The sequence below is a fragment of the Bos grunniens genome, chromosome 3, assembly GCF_055505025.1.
Source record: "Bos grunniens cultivar Pamir isolate PY7600 chromosome 3, Bosgru_T2T1.0, whole genome shotgun sequence".
Classification (NCBI taxonomy): Eukaryota; Metazoa; Chordata; class Mammalia; order Artiodactyla; family Bovidae; genus Bos; species Bos grunniens.
Window position 1 is genome coordinate 13,302,760 of NC_141167.1, and position 15,315 is coordinate 13,318,074.

The 15,315-nt window shown below is 45.3% G+C and overlaps 1 protein-coding gene across 2 annotated transcripts in view; it reads right to left on the reverse strand.

Moving 5' to 3' along the window:
• Positions 1 to 5,041: 5,041 nt before the first annotated feature.
• MTF1 (metal regulatory transcription factor 1) overlaps positions 5,042 to 15,315 on the reverse strand; it is a 39,676-nt gene continuing 29,402 nt past the window's right edge. The window contains exons 8-11 of one of the 2 annotated variants that reach the window (XM_086394250.1): positions 11,953 to 12,049; positions 10,630 to 11,225; positions 6,995 to 7,055; positions 5,042 to 5,792 (exon numbers count right to left, since the gene is read on the reverse strand). In XM_086394250.1, the coding sequence (XP_086250376.1) occupies positions 5,362 to 5,792; positions 6,995 to 7,055; positions 10,630 to 11,225; positions 11,953 to 12,049 (1,185 nt within the window). In that variant the 3' untranslated portion in view covers positions 5,042 to 5,361. Of the gene's footprint in view, positions 5,793 to 6,994; positions 7,059 to 10,629; positions 11,226 to 11,952; positions 12,050 to 15,315 lie in introns of both variants that reach the window. The other variant, XM_086394249.1, reaches the window with a different exon arrangement.

Consider the following 15,315-nt stretch of genomic DNA (forward strand, 5'->3'; position numbering starts at 1 on the left):
CTCTCCTGGTGACCGACCTTTCCTTTCTGTCCCCTCTAAAAACTCTGATGCCTGGGGAGTGGGGAAGTGGTTGAAAACTGTCAGCCATGGGTAGGGTTGGGAAGAAATGCCACAGATACTACCAGATTTAAATAAGCATTTAATTAGGATTTCATTAGTATTTAATATTGCTTTTTTCAATTCCAAAAAGTTAAATTTTCACTTCTTAGCAGATATTTTAAAGTACAATATTAAGTTTATACAAAATGAGCAATTAAGCAAACACCATTATTTCACATTCTTCAAAAATACAAATTCATATTTATTCTTTTTTGGGTTTAGAGGTTTCTTCCTTTGGAAGTACTGAACCTGTAACGTTTTCATATCGCTCAGTGGAAGTCCGTTGTTCCCATGTTTCACAAATAAATTTGGTAGGCTTTTACATAATCCAAATAAAACTATTTGGGATTTTAAAAAACTTTCAACCAAGACCTCTGGCCAATGACTAGTGTGTGTCAAAAAAAGAAGGTTGTTGTGGGTCCTGCCTCTCCTGGCCAGAAAATCTGAGCCAGAGATTCAGCAAAACCCTGTTTCCAGCCACCTTCCCCAAACAGGAACTAGGAGTTTACAGGGAAAAACAACAGCCACCTTGAATTCCGACCTCCCACCCCCATATTCTCCAAAACACAACAAAGGATGTAGACTGTTGAGTCACACAGCGCCCTGGGGAGGCCTGAGGACACAGGGGAAAAGGGCAAGATGGGCCTCTTGGGCCTGGCACCACTATGAGGATAACAAGGATATTGCAGAAAACACCCCTGGGTTTGGTGAAGAAAAGATTTTATGAAAAATTTCCCCGTAAGAAAAAGAGTAGAAACTGCATTGAGCTGAGAAAGTGACATGACATCACCCAATTTGGGGCCCAGCAAGCACACCACCAAAAGGGCAGTGTGTGGTTTTAAACTTTGCTTCCAGTAAAAAAAGCTTGTACTATGTACACAATGACATAAAGATCCAGTTTAATTTGCATTTTTTCAGTGCAGACTGAGAAGCCCTCTCTTCAACAGGAGTAACAGAAATGCCCAACAGTGATCATCAGCTTCCCCAAAAGGTTTCAGAAGAAACATGGGACCCCTTCTCTTGCCTCCCAACACATGCAAGAGAAAAGAGGCTAAACTGACGACCAATCAGAAATATGCTTAATTCAGTTTTGTTGCCTCTCCCCTCCCCAATATTTAGGAATGGTCAATTTCTGATCTATCTCATAGCAGAACTATTTGCATATGATCTATGGAAATCTTTCTGCTTTGGCTGAAATATGTTTTAAAACTTCTCTATTCGTTGTAGCCTGAAAACTGAAGATAAAATGGGAGGGGAGAGGAGTGAGAGGGAAGGAAGAAAGTTCATAAAGCAGATTATTAACAGCTTTGTTTACTGGATTCAATGAAGGCTGGAGGCTTTTGCTTAAAGAGCCGACAGGATGGCTAGGGTGGTGACCCCCACCACCTTCCCCAAACATATTTCTGATTGGTGGTGTAGAAATACTGTAAACTCATTAGCAATATTGTTGCAGTTCCACAATCAATGATTTCAGTGACTCTGGAGAAGTCTTTAGGATTAAGGACAATAGACCTGATTACAAATGTAAAAGTCTAGAAAGTGCCAGGTGTCTACCTAGGAACAACCGGTTTCTTCCTTTCAGGCATCACTGTGTAACGGTGAAGGGGGAAAGATGGCAAACGGCCAAGCAAAAGTGATGAAAAAGGGCCTCAACAGTCAGCAGAAGAAACAGGACCCGCAGCAGTTCTTCAGAGAGCCTGAGGGGGTGCCCTTGGGCACACAGGGAAGGCTTGCATAGATTGAGCAGTTGCTGAGAATGCATAATAGTGTTTCCCTATGGACAGCCTCATAGCACAGGGCTGATAGAGTGGAAAACGCGGCCAGGCCAGGGTCACATGGGACAACGACCGTCAAGCTACACATATTGCACCAAGGTAAGTGCTTTTCTTGTCACACCTCAATTTAACTTTTTTTCTGAGCAAAAAATAAAACTTTGTGGAAAGTATATATATGTATATATATACACACACAAAAGAAATTGCAGCAATTGAGTTAAAGATAAAATAACCTAAAGTGCTTTTTTTTAAAAATTATTTCTTTAATATACCAATATGAGGTTCTGCAAACCCGTCCCTTTGGACACATTCAGCATTATACAAAATCTCTCAGAAAAACCCACCCGCCCATTATCCCCATTAGTCTGCTGCCTTGACCCTGAAAGTAAAACTCTCCAGTCTATTAACTCTCCAGAGATGGTGAAAAGAAGTCCCTTTCTTCTACCCAGAGCAGTCTTCACACCTGAAGGCCCCTCCTGGGCTTTGTACCATGATCTCCTTCTAAAGGGGGGATGGGGTGGGGTGGGGTGGGATTCAGTGAGTGACACCAGTTCCTGTCATCAAACTACTGATGCCCCCGAGAGGTTGGCCAAACTGCCAGGAAAGGTAAGGCCACTTTCCCTCAATGCCTCCCTCACCTACCTGGGAAGGGCCAAATTCACTAAGGCAATTTGGTGGTGCCAGCCAAAGTTTGCGGCCACCTGCCAAGCCCACAAATCCCCAAATTCCCCAGGCTGACTAGCACCCTATAAAGGGGCAGTCTAACTGGAGATGCCAGTGGGAGCAGAAAGTCTCAGTCTATGGGGGGTTTGATTAAGGTTACCGTGGGAAGAAAAAAGGCGTGATTTTACCTGCTGGAAGTCTGCACACCTTCCCTAGCTTCACCCTAGAATCGTTCCTGGGTTTGAAAACCACTCTTCATGAAGGCTCTTTGTGGCTCCATTTTCAGTGGCCCTCTCTTCTCCAAGGCCCTTGGCACTAGAGACCAGGCTGATAGAAGCGGGTAGGTAGGGTGGGGAAGAGTGCGAGAAGAGGAAGGAAATGAGACTGTCTACCCTGTGGAGTAAACCTGCTCTTCACAACCACTCACTAGCATTTTAAGCATATCCCTGATGTTTTCAAAAGCCCCCCTGTAATCAGTCGCCCTCAAAAGGCAGATACTTCAACTAGAAAAATCTGTCAGCCTAAAACTCTGCTTCTTCACCACCCTCAACCTTAGGAGAGCAGAAAAGTCACTGACCCAAGCAGACCCAACACAAGCACAGCAGTGGGGAAGCAATATTTCAACCATGGGCACTTCCGACGGCCTTCACCGGGCTCCTGTTTTCCACCTCAGCTCCCAGGAGCCACATCTCAGGTGAGCCTAGGGTGCGCGCATGGGGAGGTGTCTTGGGACCCCACTGTGCTGCTGTCTCTCAGAAGGTGTAGAGAAAACAGCCAGGGACCTACCGCAAAGCTTCCCACAAGCTCAAGGCTGAGCGACAGCCAAGGACAACCCATACTCAGCAGCTGTTTTCCAGGGAGACGAACCCACTGTGGTAACAGAAGGTTCCTCCTGCCTTATCAACTTCTGCTGAGGTCAGTGGTCACCCAGAACCCACCAGTTTTTTGGACAGGAGAATGCAAAGGGTCAAAAAAGAAACGGATTCTCCTGACTAGACCCCAGGAGTGAGAAACCACTAGCTGCTTGTAGTAAACCCCACTTCTCTCCATGGCAGTCACATTTACCACCTCTGCCCTCTCATCCGAATCTGTCCCTGAACATCCTGTTAAAAGCAGGGCCCCTGGCTCCCAGGTAAATGATTACTCTAGATACTGTCTTGGCTGGCCCTGAGTAATGGTGCAGGGAACAGGAGAGTGACAAATGCAGATCTCGTCACCTTAGGGAGTGAAACAGGAAGGCGAAATCACGGCTGCTTTCTGCCCAACGTCACTGACTCAATAGGGCAGCCCTGTGTGTGGCACCCTACTGCTTGCTCAAGGCAGGGACGAGGCCCTTGGGAGGCAGAGGCCTCGTTAGACCTTGGGCCATACCTAGTTTCTGAGTTCAGTGAGTGTGGGGAGCACTCGTGACTACATTAATATAGCCAGTTAAGAGAAACTTTCCATTTTAGTGTGGATTGTATTTTATGTTTTAAGAGGCAATGACTGACTCAGAGCCAAAGGCAGAGAGATGGATATAATTCTATACACAAATAAAAAAATTTTTTTCCCTATAACACAACTTAATGAAACATTCCAAATGAGATAACTTATTGCAACATTTCAGGCTTTTTGGTGGAAGGGGAATTTTTTGTTTTACCCTGAGTAGAAGATCATCGCTTTGTGTTTTTTTTTTTTTCTTTTTTCTGTTTAGAAATCATATGACTAAGCTGAGCAAGTCACATCCTTCTTTGCACTGTACTAGGCTGTATGCAAAATCCAGAGCGGTGAGAGGCAGAGATGGGGGGGGGGGGGCAACCAAAAGCCTGGCTGGAACCCAAGACCAGGATACCTGGACTGCCGATGACATGCCAACCGAACATCACTCCCATCAAGCCGCACCTTCTCCTGATCAGCAAAATGCAGCTCTTCTGCTCCGAGGAAGAAGATACCATTCAAGGAAGGCAGACCACCAGCCAGCAACTGGCCATAAACCACATGTCCACTCTAGGACAAAACAGGGATGATCCCCAAGAAAAATTCATTACTGTGATCTTCAAGCCCTGGCAACCAGCAGAGAGAGAAGCGAGAACCCAGAGCAAACAGTATGATCACGTTGATAGAGCCTGCTCCGCACAGGTGTCAGGGACAGACAGAGAGCAGTCAACAACTTGCTAGGGCTCCGGAGGAAGCAGACAGTCCCCACAGCCTCGGCCCAGGATTTTGGATGCCCGTTTGTGATGCTGCTGGCTGCAGGGTGACATCAGCCATAGTCACCCTCAGCTCCACCATCACCAAGCACAGACCACAAAACCGCCTCGCCCGATCCCTGTCCAGCTCACGGCTGTCTGACCTGCCTTTGCCACATGCCTCTTGGATGGAGTGAGGGTCTGGCCTTGCAAGCAAGCTTCAGCCTCAAAAGACTCACAGGGCATCGCAACATCCAACACACTGAACTCCACTGCCCAACTACAAAGACCCCAGTGCAAGAGATGGGCAGCATCAGATTGATGGAAACCACACCCTTTCATTTAGAATTTTTATGCATACGAGTAACCTTAATTTCCAAGTTCACATGACAATAAGCAAAAGTGACATACAGTGCAGCCAAACAGTTCATTTATAACTTAGCCTTTTTTTGTGTTTTTGTTTTGTTTTTTCCAAAGATCAGTTCATTAAAAATGGATGCTCCTGGGATTCGAATAAAGAAAATACGTCTGAAAGGTGAGGATTACAAACAGTAGATTTCTTCATCCTTCAAATTGCTGACCCCCACGATGTTACGCATCACACACCTCCTGCTTCCTGCTCGGCCTGTTCCAGGAGGGGAGCACATGCGGGCCTTTCACTTGGAGAAACTGCTGGTCAGGCCCATCTCTTCCTCTTCCTGCAGTAGTGCTTCAATGGGAATCAGATTGGAAGTGGTGTCCAGGCTCTGGAGGGACAGAAACTCTGACATATCTATGGCACGGAGTGGCTCTGTCTGCGGGTCTGAAGGAGTCACCGCCTGTCTGCTTTGCTCACAGGAGGAGGCGGCAGTGGAAGAGGATGACAGGGGGATCGGGGGTGGGGAGAAAGTCTGTGGTGGCAGCTTCAGGCTGGGCCCGTCAGGAGGCTGGGCGCTCAGCGTGGGAGGGGGCGGGGAAGGACAGCCCTTCCTCCTGCTGGCCGCCCGCTCCTTGGCAGAGTCCCGGCACGCGCACTGACACTGACAGGCCTCCTCTTGTTTGATGATGATCACAGGAACACTGAGGCCAATCTGCTGTACAGCGCTCCCTGCGAGAGAGGCGAGAGAGACTGCTCTTCAAGTAGCCGCAGGGCAAGGGCAAGGGCAAGGGGACAGGAGGGTGTGAGACTAGCTGAGCACCGCGGAGGCAGAACGATGGGAAGGGTTGGATGCCACGCTCCAGGTTTTGTTCTGCTTTAAATTGGACCGCGTTCTTCCTCAAAAAGCCTCTGACACTCCCCATCCCCTCCAAGACAGAAAAGCCACACATCTAAATGCACCCTATTCTCCTAGCTTCATCTCTGGCCGCTCTCCCAGGCACCCACCATGCCAGCCACAGTGGACGCCTCTCTGCACGTTCTTCAAAGCTCTGGGCTCAACAGCTCGTCCTTCTGCCTCAATTCTTCTGGAGAACTTAACTCATCTCTGAGTTCATTCCCCTCCTCTCCCAATGCCTCCAGGCAGTGTTTGCAGCAGGCTTATACCTCAGGGCTGGCCCGAGGGCACTGTCGTGGGCAGAGGGCACAGTACCATTTAGCCCTGCCTGCCCCAGAGGCTCTGACCTCCTTTAGGACGTTCTGCTCATCTTTGCAGCCATGGTCTCTGACACATTTGTGCACACATTCCTCCTCTTTTTCCTATGTCTGTTGTGCACAAGCACACTCTGAACTTAGACAGGCTTTGTGTGTCTCAAAAGAGCTAGAGACCACGGGGCAAGAGAACAGGTTGGGGGCAAGGCCTGTCTGAGAACGAATGCTTTGGCGTTGCCACAAACTCACTGATGCCTTTGGGGGACTCGTTTCATCTTTCAGAGCCTAAGTTTTCTAATGTATAAAAGAAAGAGTTTGAGGAAAAGGACCCTTTAGCTTTATAGGAGTTTCTGACCCAGATGCTATTTCTTCATTACTGTAATTAGAAAAGAGTCCAGTGAATTAATAACTTCTCTCTTTAGCATTAACTGTGATTCAGACTTTGTTCTGGCTATATTAAAGGCTACATGTAAAAGGGAAAGAACAATTACTAGTTAAAGAATGTTAAATGTGGTATTTATGCTATAAGTGCAGTAACTTTCAATAGCTTTAAGAATATGAAATACTCTAACAGAAAGATAATACATAATAAATGTAATTTAAAAGAAATTCAAATGTAATTTAAAAGAAATTAAAATCCAGGGCAAAGCAAGATTAACTAACTGTGCCTCAGGGGGCCCAGAGAGTTGACTTCCATTTACAGCTAACACAGAATTACGTACCTGTGCTACTGGCCACTGGTACTGCAGTGGTAAAAAACACCTTCTCAACTTTAGATGCTTGCTGCTGGGGGGAAAAAAAAATCACATTTATGGCTACTCAAATATGATAGATCCCCAAGGACATGACACCTCCCCACTTGTAACAGTCATCCATGAGGACAGAAAACCCTCAGTGTTCAGGATTTTTGCACTGAGCGATGTTTTGTTTGTGCTCTGACATGAGGTCACCACACTGCTGGACATTCAGTGCTAACAATGTAGCCGTCTTTGTCCCCTACTCCTTGGCTGTCTCCCAGCTGCTTAATCCAGTAGGTTCTATGTGTACAAAGGCTCCTCCAAGGTTGCTTTTCTCAAGTGGACGGTCTTCTCAGGGGGAGCCTGAGGGCTAGTTTCCCCTCTAAGTTCTCTACTCCCTGCTGACTCCCGAAGTTCTTTTTACCCCTTGAGGACTAAGCTGCATGCTAAGGACAGGCCAAGACTTCCTCTCATAGGCAGAAGACCTATGAAGGCCCTAGGCAGTATGGTGTAAGCTGCACAGGATGGTGCTCAAGGGTGAGCCCTGGACTTAGCCTCACCAGGATTCAAGTTCAAGCTTGGTCCCTTATTAGTTTTTGATGTCAGGAAAGTAATTTAACCTCTTAGTCTTGGTTTCCTCACCTGTAAAAACTGGGATGACAACCCAAAGACTCTCCCAAAGGCCCCAAAAGGATGAAATGAGATGATGCATATGAAGCCTGGGGCATACCATGGGGATTCAGCAAATACTAGCTGTACATATGATTACTAAGTAGGACCATCAAGTTGTGCCCAGAAACCACCCCTCACTTTAGTACACTTCCTATTCAACTGGCTATAGGGTTTTTGCTTTCTCCAAGTCATATTAAAAAGGGCTTTATCTTTCATCCTTTTAAGGAAAATAAAAAGTGCCTCTAGGATGAGTCTAGGAGGAATATGAACGCAAGTTATAGGGGAAGACATTCTGAAACAATTATGGAGGAATGAGACTCACATACAAATACATGAAAGTGAACATGTGCTTAGTCACTTCAGTCATGTCCCACTCTTTGAGACCCTATGGACTGTAGCCTCTGTCCATGGGGATTCTCCAGGCAAGAATACTGGAGTGGGTTGCCATGCCTTCCTGCAGGGGATCTTCCCAACCTAGGGATCAAATCCAGGTCTCCCACATTGCAGGCGGATTCTTTACTGTCTGAACCACCAGGGAAGCCCACATGAAAATGAACTGGGTGGAAAAATAATAAGCTGTTCCATGCAATTCCCCAGGGCAGCACAGATCCAGAAAAAGGAGATAAAGAAACCATGGATGCACGTGGTTGCCAGAGGGGAGGAGAGAAACAGGCGAGGGGGAGTAAAAACTGCAAAAGGCCAGTTGCAAAACACACACGTCATGGGTATGAAAGGTACAGTGTGGGGAATATAGGCAGTAAGTATGTAAACCTTTGGATGGTGACATGTGTGGTGGTGTCACATATGGTGACTAGACTTATCACGGTGATCACTTTGAAATGTACAGAAATATCACTGCGTTGTCTAACAGGAACAGAGGCAGGTCCATTGTACTTCAAAACAAACAGACTCACTGAAAGATCAGTTTTGTGCTTACAGGAGGCAGGGGCCGGGTGAGGAGATGGGGAGTTGGATGAAAGCAGTGAAGAGCCAGACCTCCAGTTAAGAGATCACGTACGAGGGGCACAAGGCACAATGTGATGGACACGATTAACACTGCTGTATGTGATATACGAAAGCTCCTTAAGCAGTGAACCCTGAAGTTCTCACACTCAGACATTTTTTCCTGTATCTTTAACTTTGTATCTATCATGTGATAATGGATGCTCACTAAACGTGTGTCAGATTATTATGCTGTACGCCTCCAACTTTTACTCTGCTATCTATCAATTGTATCTCAATAAAACTGGAAGAAAATAGAAAAAAAAAATGCCATGATCATAAATGAGATAGTAGGATCATTTTCTGTATACAGCCATCTGCAAATAAAGAACAGTACAAATAATGGGAAAAAAAATTTTTTTTTGGCCGTGTCGTGTAGCATGCGGGATCTTAGTTCCCCAACCAGGGGCTGCCCTCTGCAGTGAAAGTGCGGAGCCTTCACCACTGGACTGCCTGAGAAGTCCCTGAAAATAATTTTAAATAATGAAAACAATAGTAACAACCAAAAAACCCAACCACCTGGAGGCAGGTTGGATCACAATGCTGAAGAGGCCGTTCTAAGGACTCTGGCCATCTGAAACTGGAACCAGGGTGCCTCCAGAGGTGGTGGCGCCCATCCCATTTATGGAACTTGAGTGCTCTTGCCATTTAGCTCCAACCTGCCTTTCCGGTTTGTTTGGCAGCATCATACATCCACCCAGACCTACTCCTGCTCAGTGCAGCCTTTCCTCCACTTAATTCCTGCTCACACCTCAAGAAGGCTCACCTGGCGCGTATGGCCACCCAGCAAGCCCTTAGTCTCTGAACCCCTCATCTGGCAGCACAAGGCAGCAATCAGGAGCATGGATTCTGGGACTGGTCTGCCTAGGCTTTGCCATTTATAAGCTGTGTGACCTTGGACTAGTCACTTAACTTCTCTGGGTCTCAGCTCTCCATTGATAAAATCATATCTACTTCCTAGGATTGCTGTGATTAAAATACTTAACATGGCGGGGTGACATCTATATGTTTGTAGAGATACAAACATATACAGATGTTAATAATCATTTATCAATATTAATTTACTTACAATAACAGTACCACATTGATACAAGCTGTTAAAAATGAGGGAAACTAGGCTGGGGGTGGGCAGGGAGCAGGAAGTGTATGGAAGTTCTTACTATTTGTTTGATAAAACCTAAAAAATATATATAATCTAAAAATAAGGTCCCTAAGGTAATGATTGGCACGTTAGATCCTCAATTTCAATAGGTGCTTAGTTAGCACAGGAAGCCCAGACATACAGTAAGGGCTCCAAAGGTCACAGCCATTGTTATTTTTTATTACCATTATTTTTATTATTTGACACTTTATCTACTGGTAGCATTAACTTTCTTTTAGGCATTTTAGCCTCTTTAACTAGAATATAAGTTTTTATCAAAAAGAAATCATGTTTTTTTTTCATTTTTCCAGATTTCCAAGAGTATCCTGTGTGGTATCTGGTATACAGCAGGCCCTCAAAATATACTCAGCTGAACAACCACATCACGTCCTTAGCCATTGAGACCACACACTTGGGTAGAAAATGGCTCTACGATGGATTCTGGGAGCACGGATTACTTCTGACTTGGCCACTGTGGTCTGTTTCCATCTGATGAGGTCCCATCAGTCCCTCAGCCTAGGCTGGACTCTGCCTTGGAGAACGTTCTCGGGCTCTCCTGTCAGAGCTGACAGAATCAGACCATAGCTGAAATACCTAGGTAAATCTGAAAATTGTTTCTCTGGCCCTCTATTATAGGTATTGACCACAACATCCCGGGATTTACGCTGCTTGATCATGGGGCTGGTAGAATGATGTGTTTCGGGGTAGAAATGACAGCCGTTTTCCTTTTTTGACGTAAAGGCCTCTGAACACGTCACCCACCCATACACTTCGCCCACTGGGTCCCTTTCCACCTCATACTTACAATTTGCTCTTGAGCCTGCGGTGTGCTGGTGGCACCATTCAGTAGCCACTGTAAGTTCTGCTCTCCCATGACCAGGCTGGGCTGCAGGATAGCCGCGCTGGGAGTCGGGGTGATGGTTATAGTGGGATTACTGGTTAGGACAGAGTTGGCATCCAGGGGCAGAGTCTGGACCATGGCTGGCAGGGGCTCAGTAGTACTTTGTGGTTGGGGTGGTGCTGCCATGGCTGATGCCACTGCCGCTGCTGACGCCAAGGCCCCAGCAACAACAGACAGTCCTGGTACGATGGGCTGCGGTGCCTGGAGGTGCGGAAGAAACTCTTGATGATTAGCAGCAAACTGCGTGCTGTGGGCAACAGGCACTTCTGGAGGTTGTAAGAGAGCAGGGGGGTTGCCAAATGCAGCTTGCTGGGAACCAGTTCCTAGGGAGGGAGCAGGCAGAGGAGCAGATGGTGCTGAGGCTGGTAGTAGAGGCTGGGGTGGCTCGGAGATGCCAGGCTGCAGTATAAGTGGAAGAGATAAAGATGCTGAATGTCTTGTGGATGGCGGAACATCACTGACTGACTCCGCATCACCATTAAAACTTTCAATCAAGGCAGCTGGCAAGAAAAAGAAATAGAAATATAGATACACATTCCAACCCTTACATAAGCCACAAAAACACAGTCTCTACGGGCCACACCAAAGACAGCTGAAGTCTGTTAGAGCTGATTCCTTCACTGCCGACAGGCTGGCTCTCTGCTTTTCATCTAATGACCCCTCTGGTCAAAGTACCAGGCTTTACCTTCAACCTCACTTTCTAAACATATAGACCTAGTATGGACCTAACCATAAAAAATATGTGTCCTGTGGCTTTTGTGGAAAAGAGATTAGACCTTCTTTTCTTGGCATATGACCACTGAACACACTTTCTAACTACTGTGAAGCTTCAGGGACATATTTTCATTTAAACACAATCTGATCTACATATCTGAAGTTTGGTTTGTGGATTCTACCCACTCATGAATGGGGTGTCACATCAGAAGAAAGTGCTCACGACTCCTCTCACTTTTTGAAGTCAACGAAAACTTTTGGAAAAGGGGACGTTCTTCATTTGAGGGTCCAGGAAAAGTAGATCCTCAAGTAAACCCTTGATGAGGGAAGCAGGGGAAAGAAAAAAATGGAATTGAGCTAAAAAGCCCATCCTTCTCTGATCCCTCAATGTAAGTACACTTCATTCAAAGGACCTGAAATATATCACTGTGCTTGACATCTACCGTGTCAACAAGTGTGAATTCTCCTTCCCAGTGCAGAGATCTGAGGGGGAAGAGAGTCTGTGCAACAAACCTGTCTGTTGAGGATCTTCCTGAATTGCCGGGTCATCTGACTTCTGGAACATTGGTCCAAAAATGATTGCTGGTGAGAGAGTGCTGAGATTCTGGCCCTGTGTCAGAGACAGAGACAAACGTATGCGGCGCACATCCAAAACCAGGTCTGCAGCACGAGGCAGCACAGAGCAGCAGGACGAGAATGATCTTTGGCTATGCTTCTGTTTCTAACTTCTCTTTTCCTAAGGTGAAAGCCTCAGACACTTCTCTTTTCCCTAAGCCTCAGACACTGAAGATCTGGGTCTTCAAACACTCTGAAGCTGGAGTTGACAAACTGACTTGCTGGCTGAATGCTTGTTTCTGCAGATAAAGCTATACTGGAATAGGCACTCTGGCTCACTTTTGAATTCTCTCTATAGCTTCTGCACTGCAATGGCAGAGCTGAGGAGTTATGCCGAGAATGTATGGCCACAAAGCTGAAATCATCTATCTGGCCCTTTACAAAAAAATAGTTTGCTGATCCCTGCTCTGAAAGATAAAATCCTACATGAAAGTGGGGTTGTATAATATCTATTACTCGGAACTTGCTTTTCTCATGTAATAATAATAATGTATTGTGAATATCTTTCAAGGTTATTATACAACATCTGTAATATTCTAATATGTACCCATGGTGCTGAATCAAACAATATAAAGAAACCTAATAACAGACAATTATAACGGCCTTATCCTCACCACTGGCGTTCCAGTTTCATTCTAACTTACAGTTAAGAAAAGGTCAGAGGCATTTTGAAAAGCTATGAAAAACCAAAACACCTAGATTCCTGAGGGCTTGACTCCTGCCAGGCACCAAATGAAATGACCACCTCTAGGCTTCCCTTTAGTTTATTTAAGGGAAGGGGAAAACAGTAATTCTTTCGGTCCACCTCCACTCCGCGTTCTGGAGAGCAAGAGTGACAAAAGCAAGATTCCAAGAAGTTCAGTGACGCTGATGACCAGTGTGATATAGGGCTGGCCAAAATGTTTGTTTGTATTCTTTGTAACACGAAGGCAGAAACCTATGTAAGGCTTCCAGCCTCTAGTCCAGAGGGAGTGAGGAATCACAGGCCAAGAAAATGCCTTGAAACCTTTCATCATGACAAAAAGTAGGAAATTATATAATTTATAATAATTTATGAAAGTGAAAGTCACTCAGTCGTGTCCGACTCTTTGCTACCCCATGGACTGTAGCCTGCCAGGCTCCTCTGTCCATGGAATTCTCCAGGCCAGAATACTGGAGTGGGTTGCCATTCCCTTCTCCAGGGGGTCTTCCCAAACCAGGGATCGAACCCAGGTCTCAAGCATTGCAGGAGGATTCTTTACCATCTGAGCTACCAGGGAAGCCCAAGAATACTAAAGTGGGTATATATAATAATATATATTATATATAATTTATAAAATATATTACATACATATGAATGTATAACTGAAACAAAAGTCTATGAAACAGAGCCTGTCCTTATGATCTGCAATGTCTTCTCTATTTTCTATTCTATTGCTGTTCTCAAAATGTTGATTATAACCCACTATTTCATAACCCAATATAGATGCACCATCCAGTTTGAAACATAGTGAGCTAACAACTTGCCACTAAGCCGCAAGCTTTGCAACTTCTTCATGGTTGTTATTTTTTTTGTTGTTCTACTTGTTTATGAATCATTACAGGAATAACACTGTTTAAAAGGAATGAGTCTGTGACTTCAGAAGATGATGTACAAGAATTTTCACAGCAGTACTACTGTAACAGCTCCAAACTAGAAACTTTCCAAATGCCCAAGGGCAGGAGACAGAACATACTCTTATATTCATTTAGTGTAATAACTGTTCAGGCGCTTTGCTGGAGCAGCCGTGAAGAGATACCCCACATCCAAGGTAAGAGAAACCCAAGTAAGATGGTAGGTGCTGAGAGAGGGCATCAGAGGGCAGACAGACTGAAACCACAATCACAGACAACTAGCCAATCTGATCACACAAACCACAGCCTTGTCTAACTCAGTGAAACTAAGCCATGCCGTGTGGGGCCACCCAAGACAGACGGGTCATGGTGGAGAGGTCTGACAGAATGTGGTCCACTGGAGAAGGGAATGGCAAACCACTTTAGTATTCTTGCCTTGAGAACCCCATGAACAGTATGAAAAGGCAAAAAGATAGGACACTGAAAGATGAACTCCCCAGGTTGGTAGGTGCCCAATATGCTATTGGAGATCAGTGGAGAAGTAACTCCAGAAAGAATAAAGGGATGGAGCCAAAGCAAAACAACACCCAGTTGTGGATGGGCCTGGTGATGAAAGCAAGGTTCGATGCTGTAAAAAGCAAAATTGCATAGGAACCTGGAATGCTAGGTCCATGAATCAAGGCAAATTGGAAGTGGTCAAACAGGAGATGACAAGAGTGAACATCGACATTCTAGGAATCAGCCAACTAAGATGGACTGGAATGGGTGAATTTAACCCAGATGACCAGTATATCTACTACTGTGGGCGGGAATCCCTTAGCAGAAATGGAGTAGCCATCATAGTCAACAAAAGAGTCCAAAATGCAGTACTTGGATACTATCTCAAAAAGGACAGAATGATCTCTGTTCGTTCCCAAGGCAAAGCATTCAATATCATGGTAATCCAAGTCTGTGCCCCAACCAGTAATGCTGAAGAAGCTGAAGTTTAACAGTTCTATGAAGACCTACAAGACCTTCTGGAACTAACACCCCAAAAAGATGTCTTATGGGGGACTGGAATGCAAAAGTAGGAAGTCAAGAAACACCTGGAGTAACAGGCAAATTTGACCTGGGAGTACAGAAAGAAGCAAGGTAAAGGCTAATAGAGTTCTGCCAAGAGAATACACTGGTCATAGCAAACACCCGAACAGCAAGGAGAGATAAGAAAGCCTTCCTCAGCGATCAGTGCAAAGAAATAGAGGAAAACAATAGAATGGGAAAGACTAGAGATCTCTTCAAGAAAATTAGAGATATCAAGGGAACATTTCAGGCAAAGATGGGCTCGATAAAGGACAGAAATGGTATGGACCTAACAGAAGCAGAAGATATTAAGAGGTGGCAAGAATACACAGAAGAACTGTACAAAAAAGATCTTCACGACCCATATAATCACAATGGTGTGATCACTCACCTAGAGCCAGACATTCTGGAGTGTGAAGTCAAATGGGCCTTAGGAAGCATCACTATGAACAAAGCTAGTGGAGGTGATGGAATTCCAGTTGAGCTATTTCAAATCCTGAAAGATGATGCTGTGAAAGTGCTGCACTCAATATGCCAGCAAATTTGGAAAACTCAGCAGTGTCCACAGGACTGGAAAAGGTCAGTTTTCATTCCAATCCCAAAGAAAGG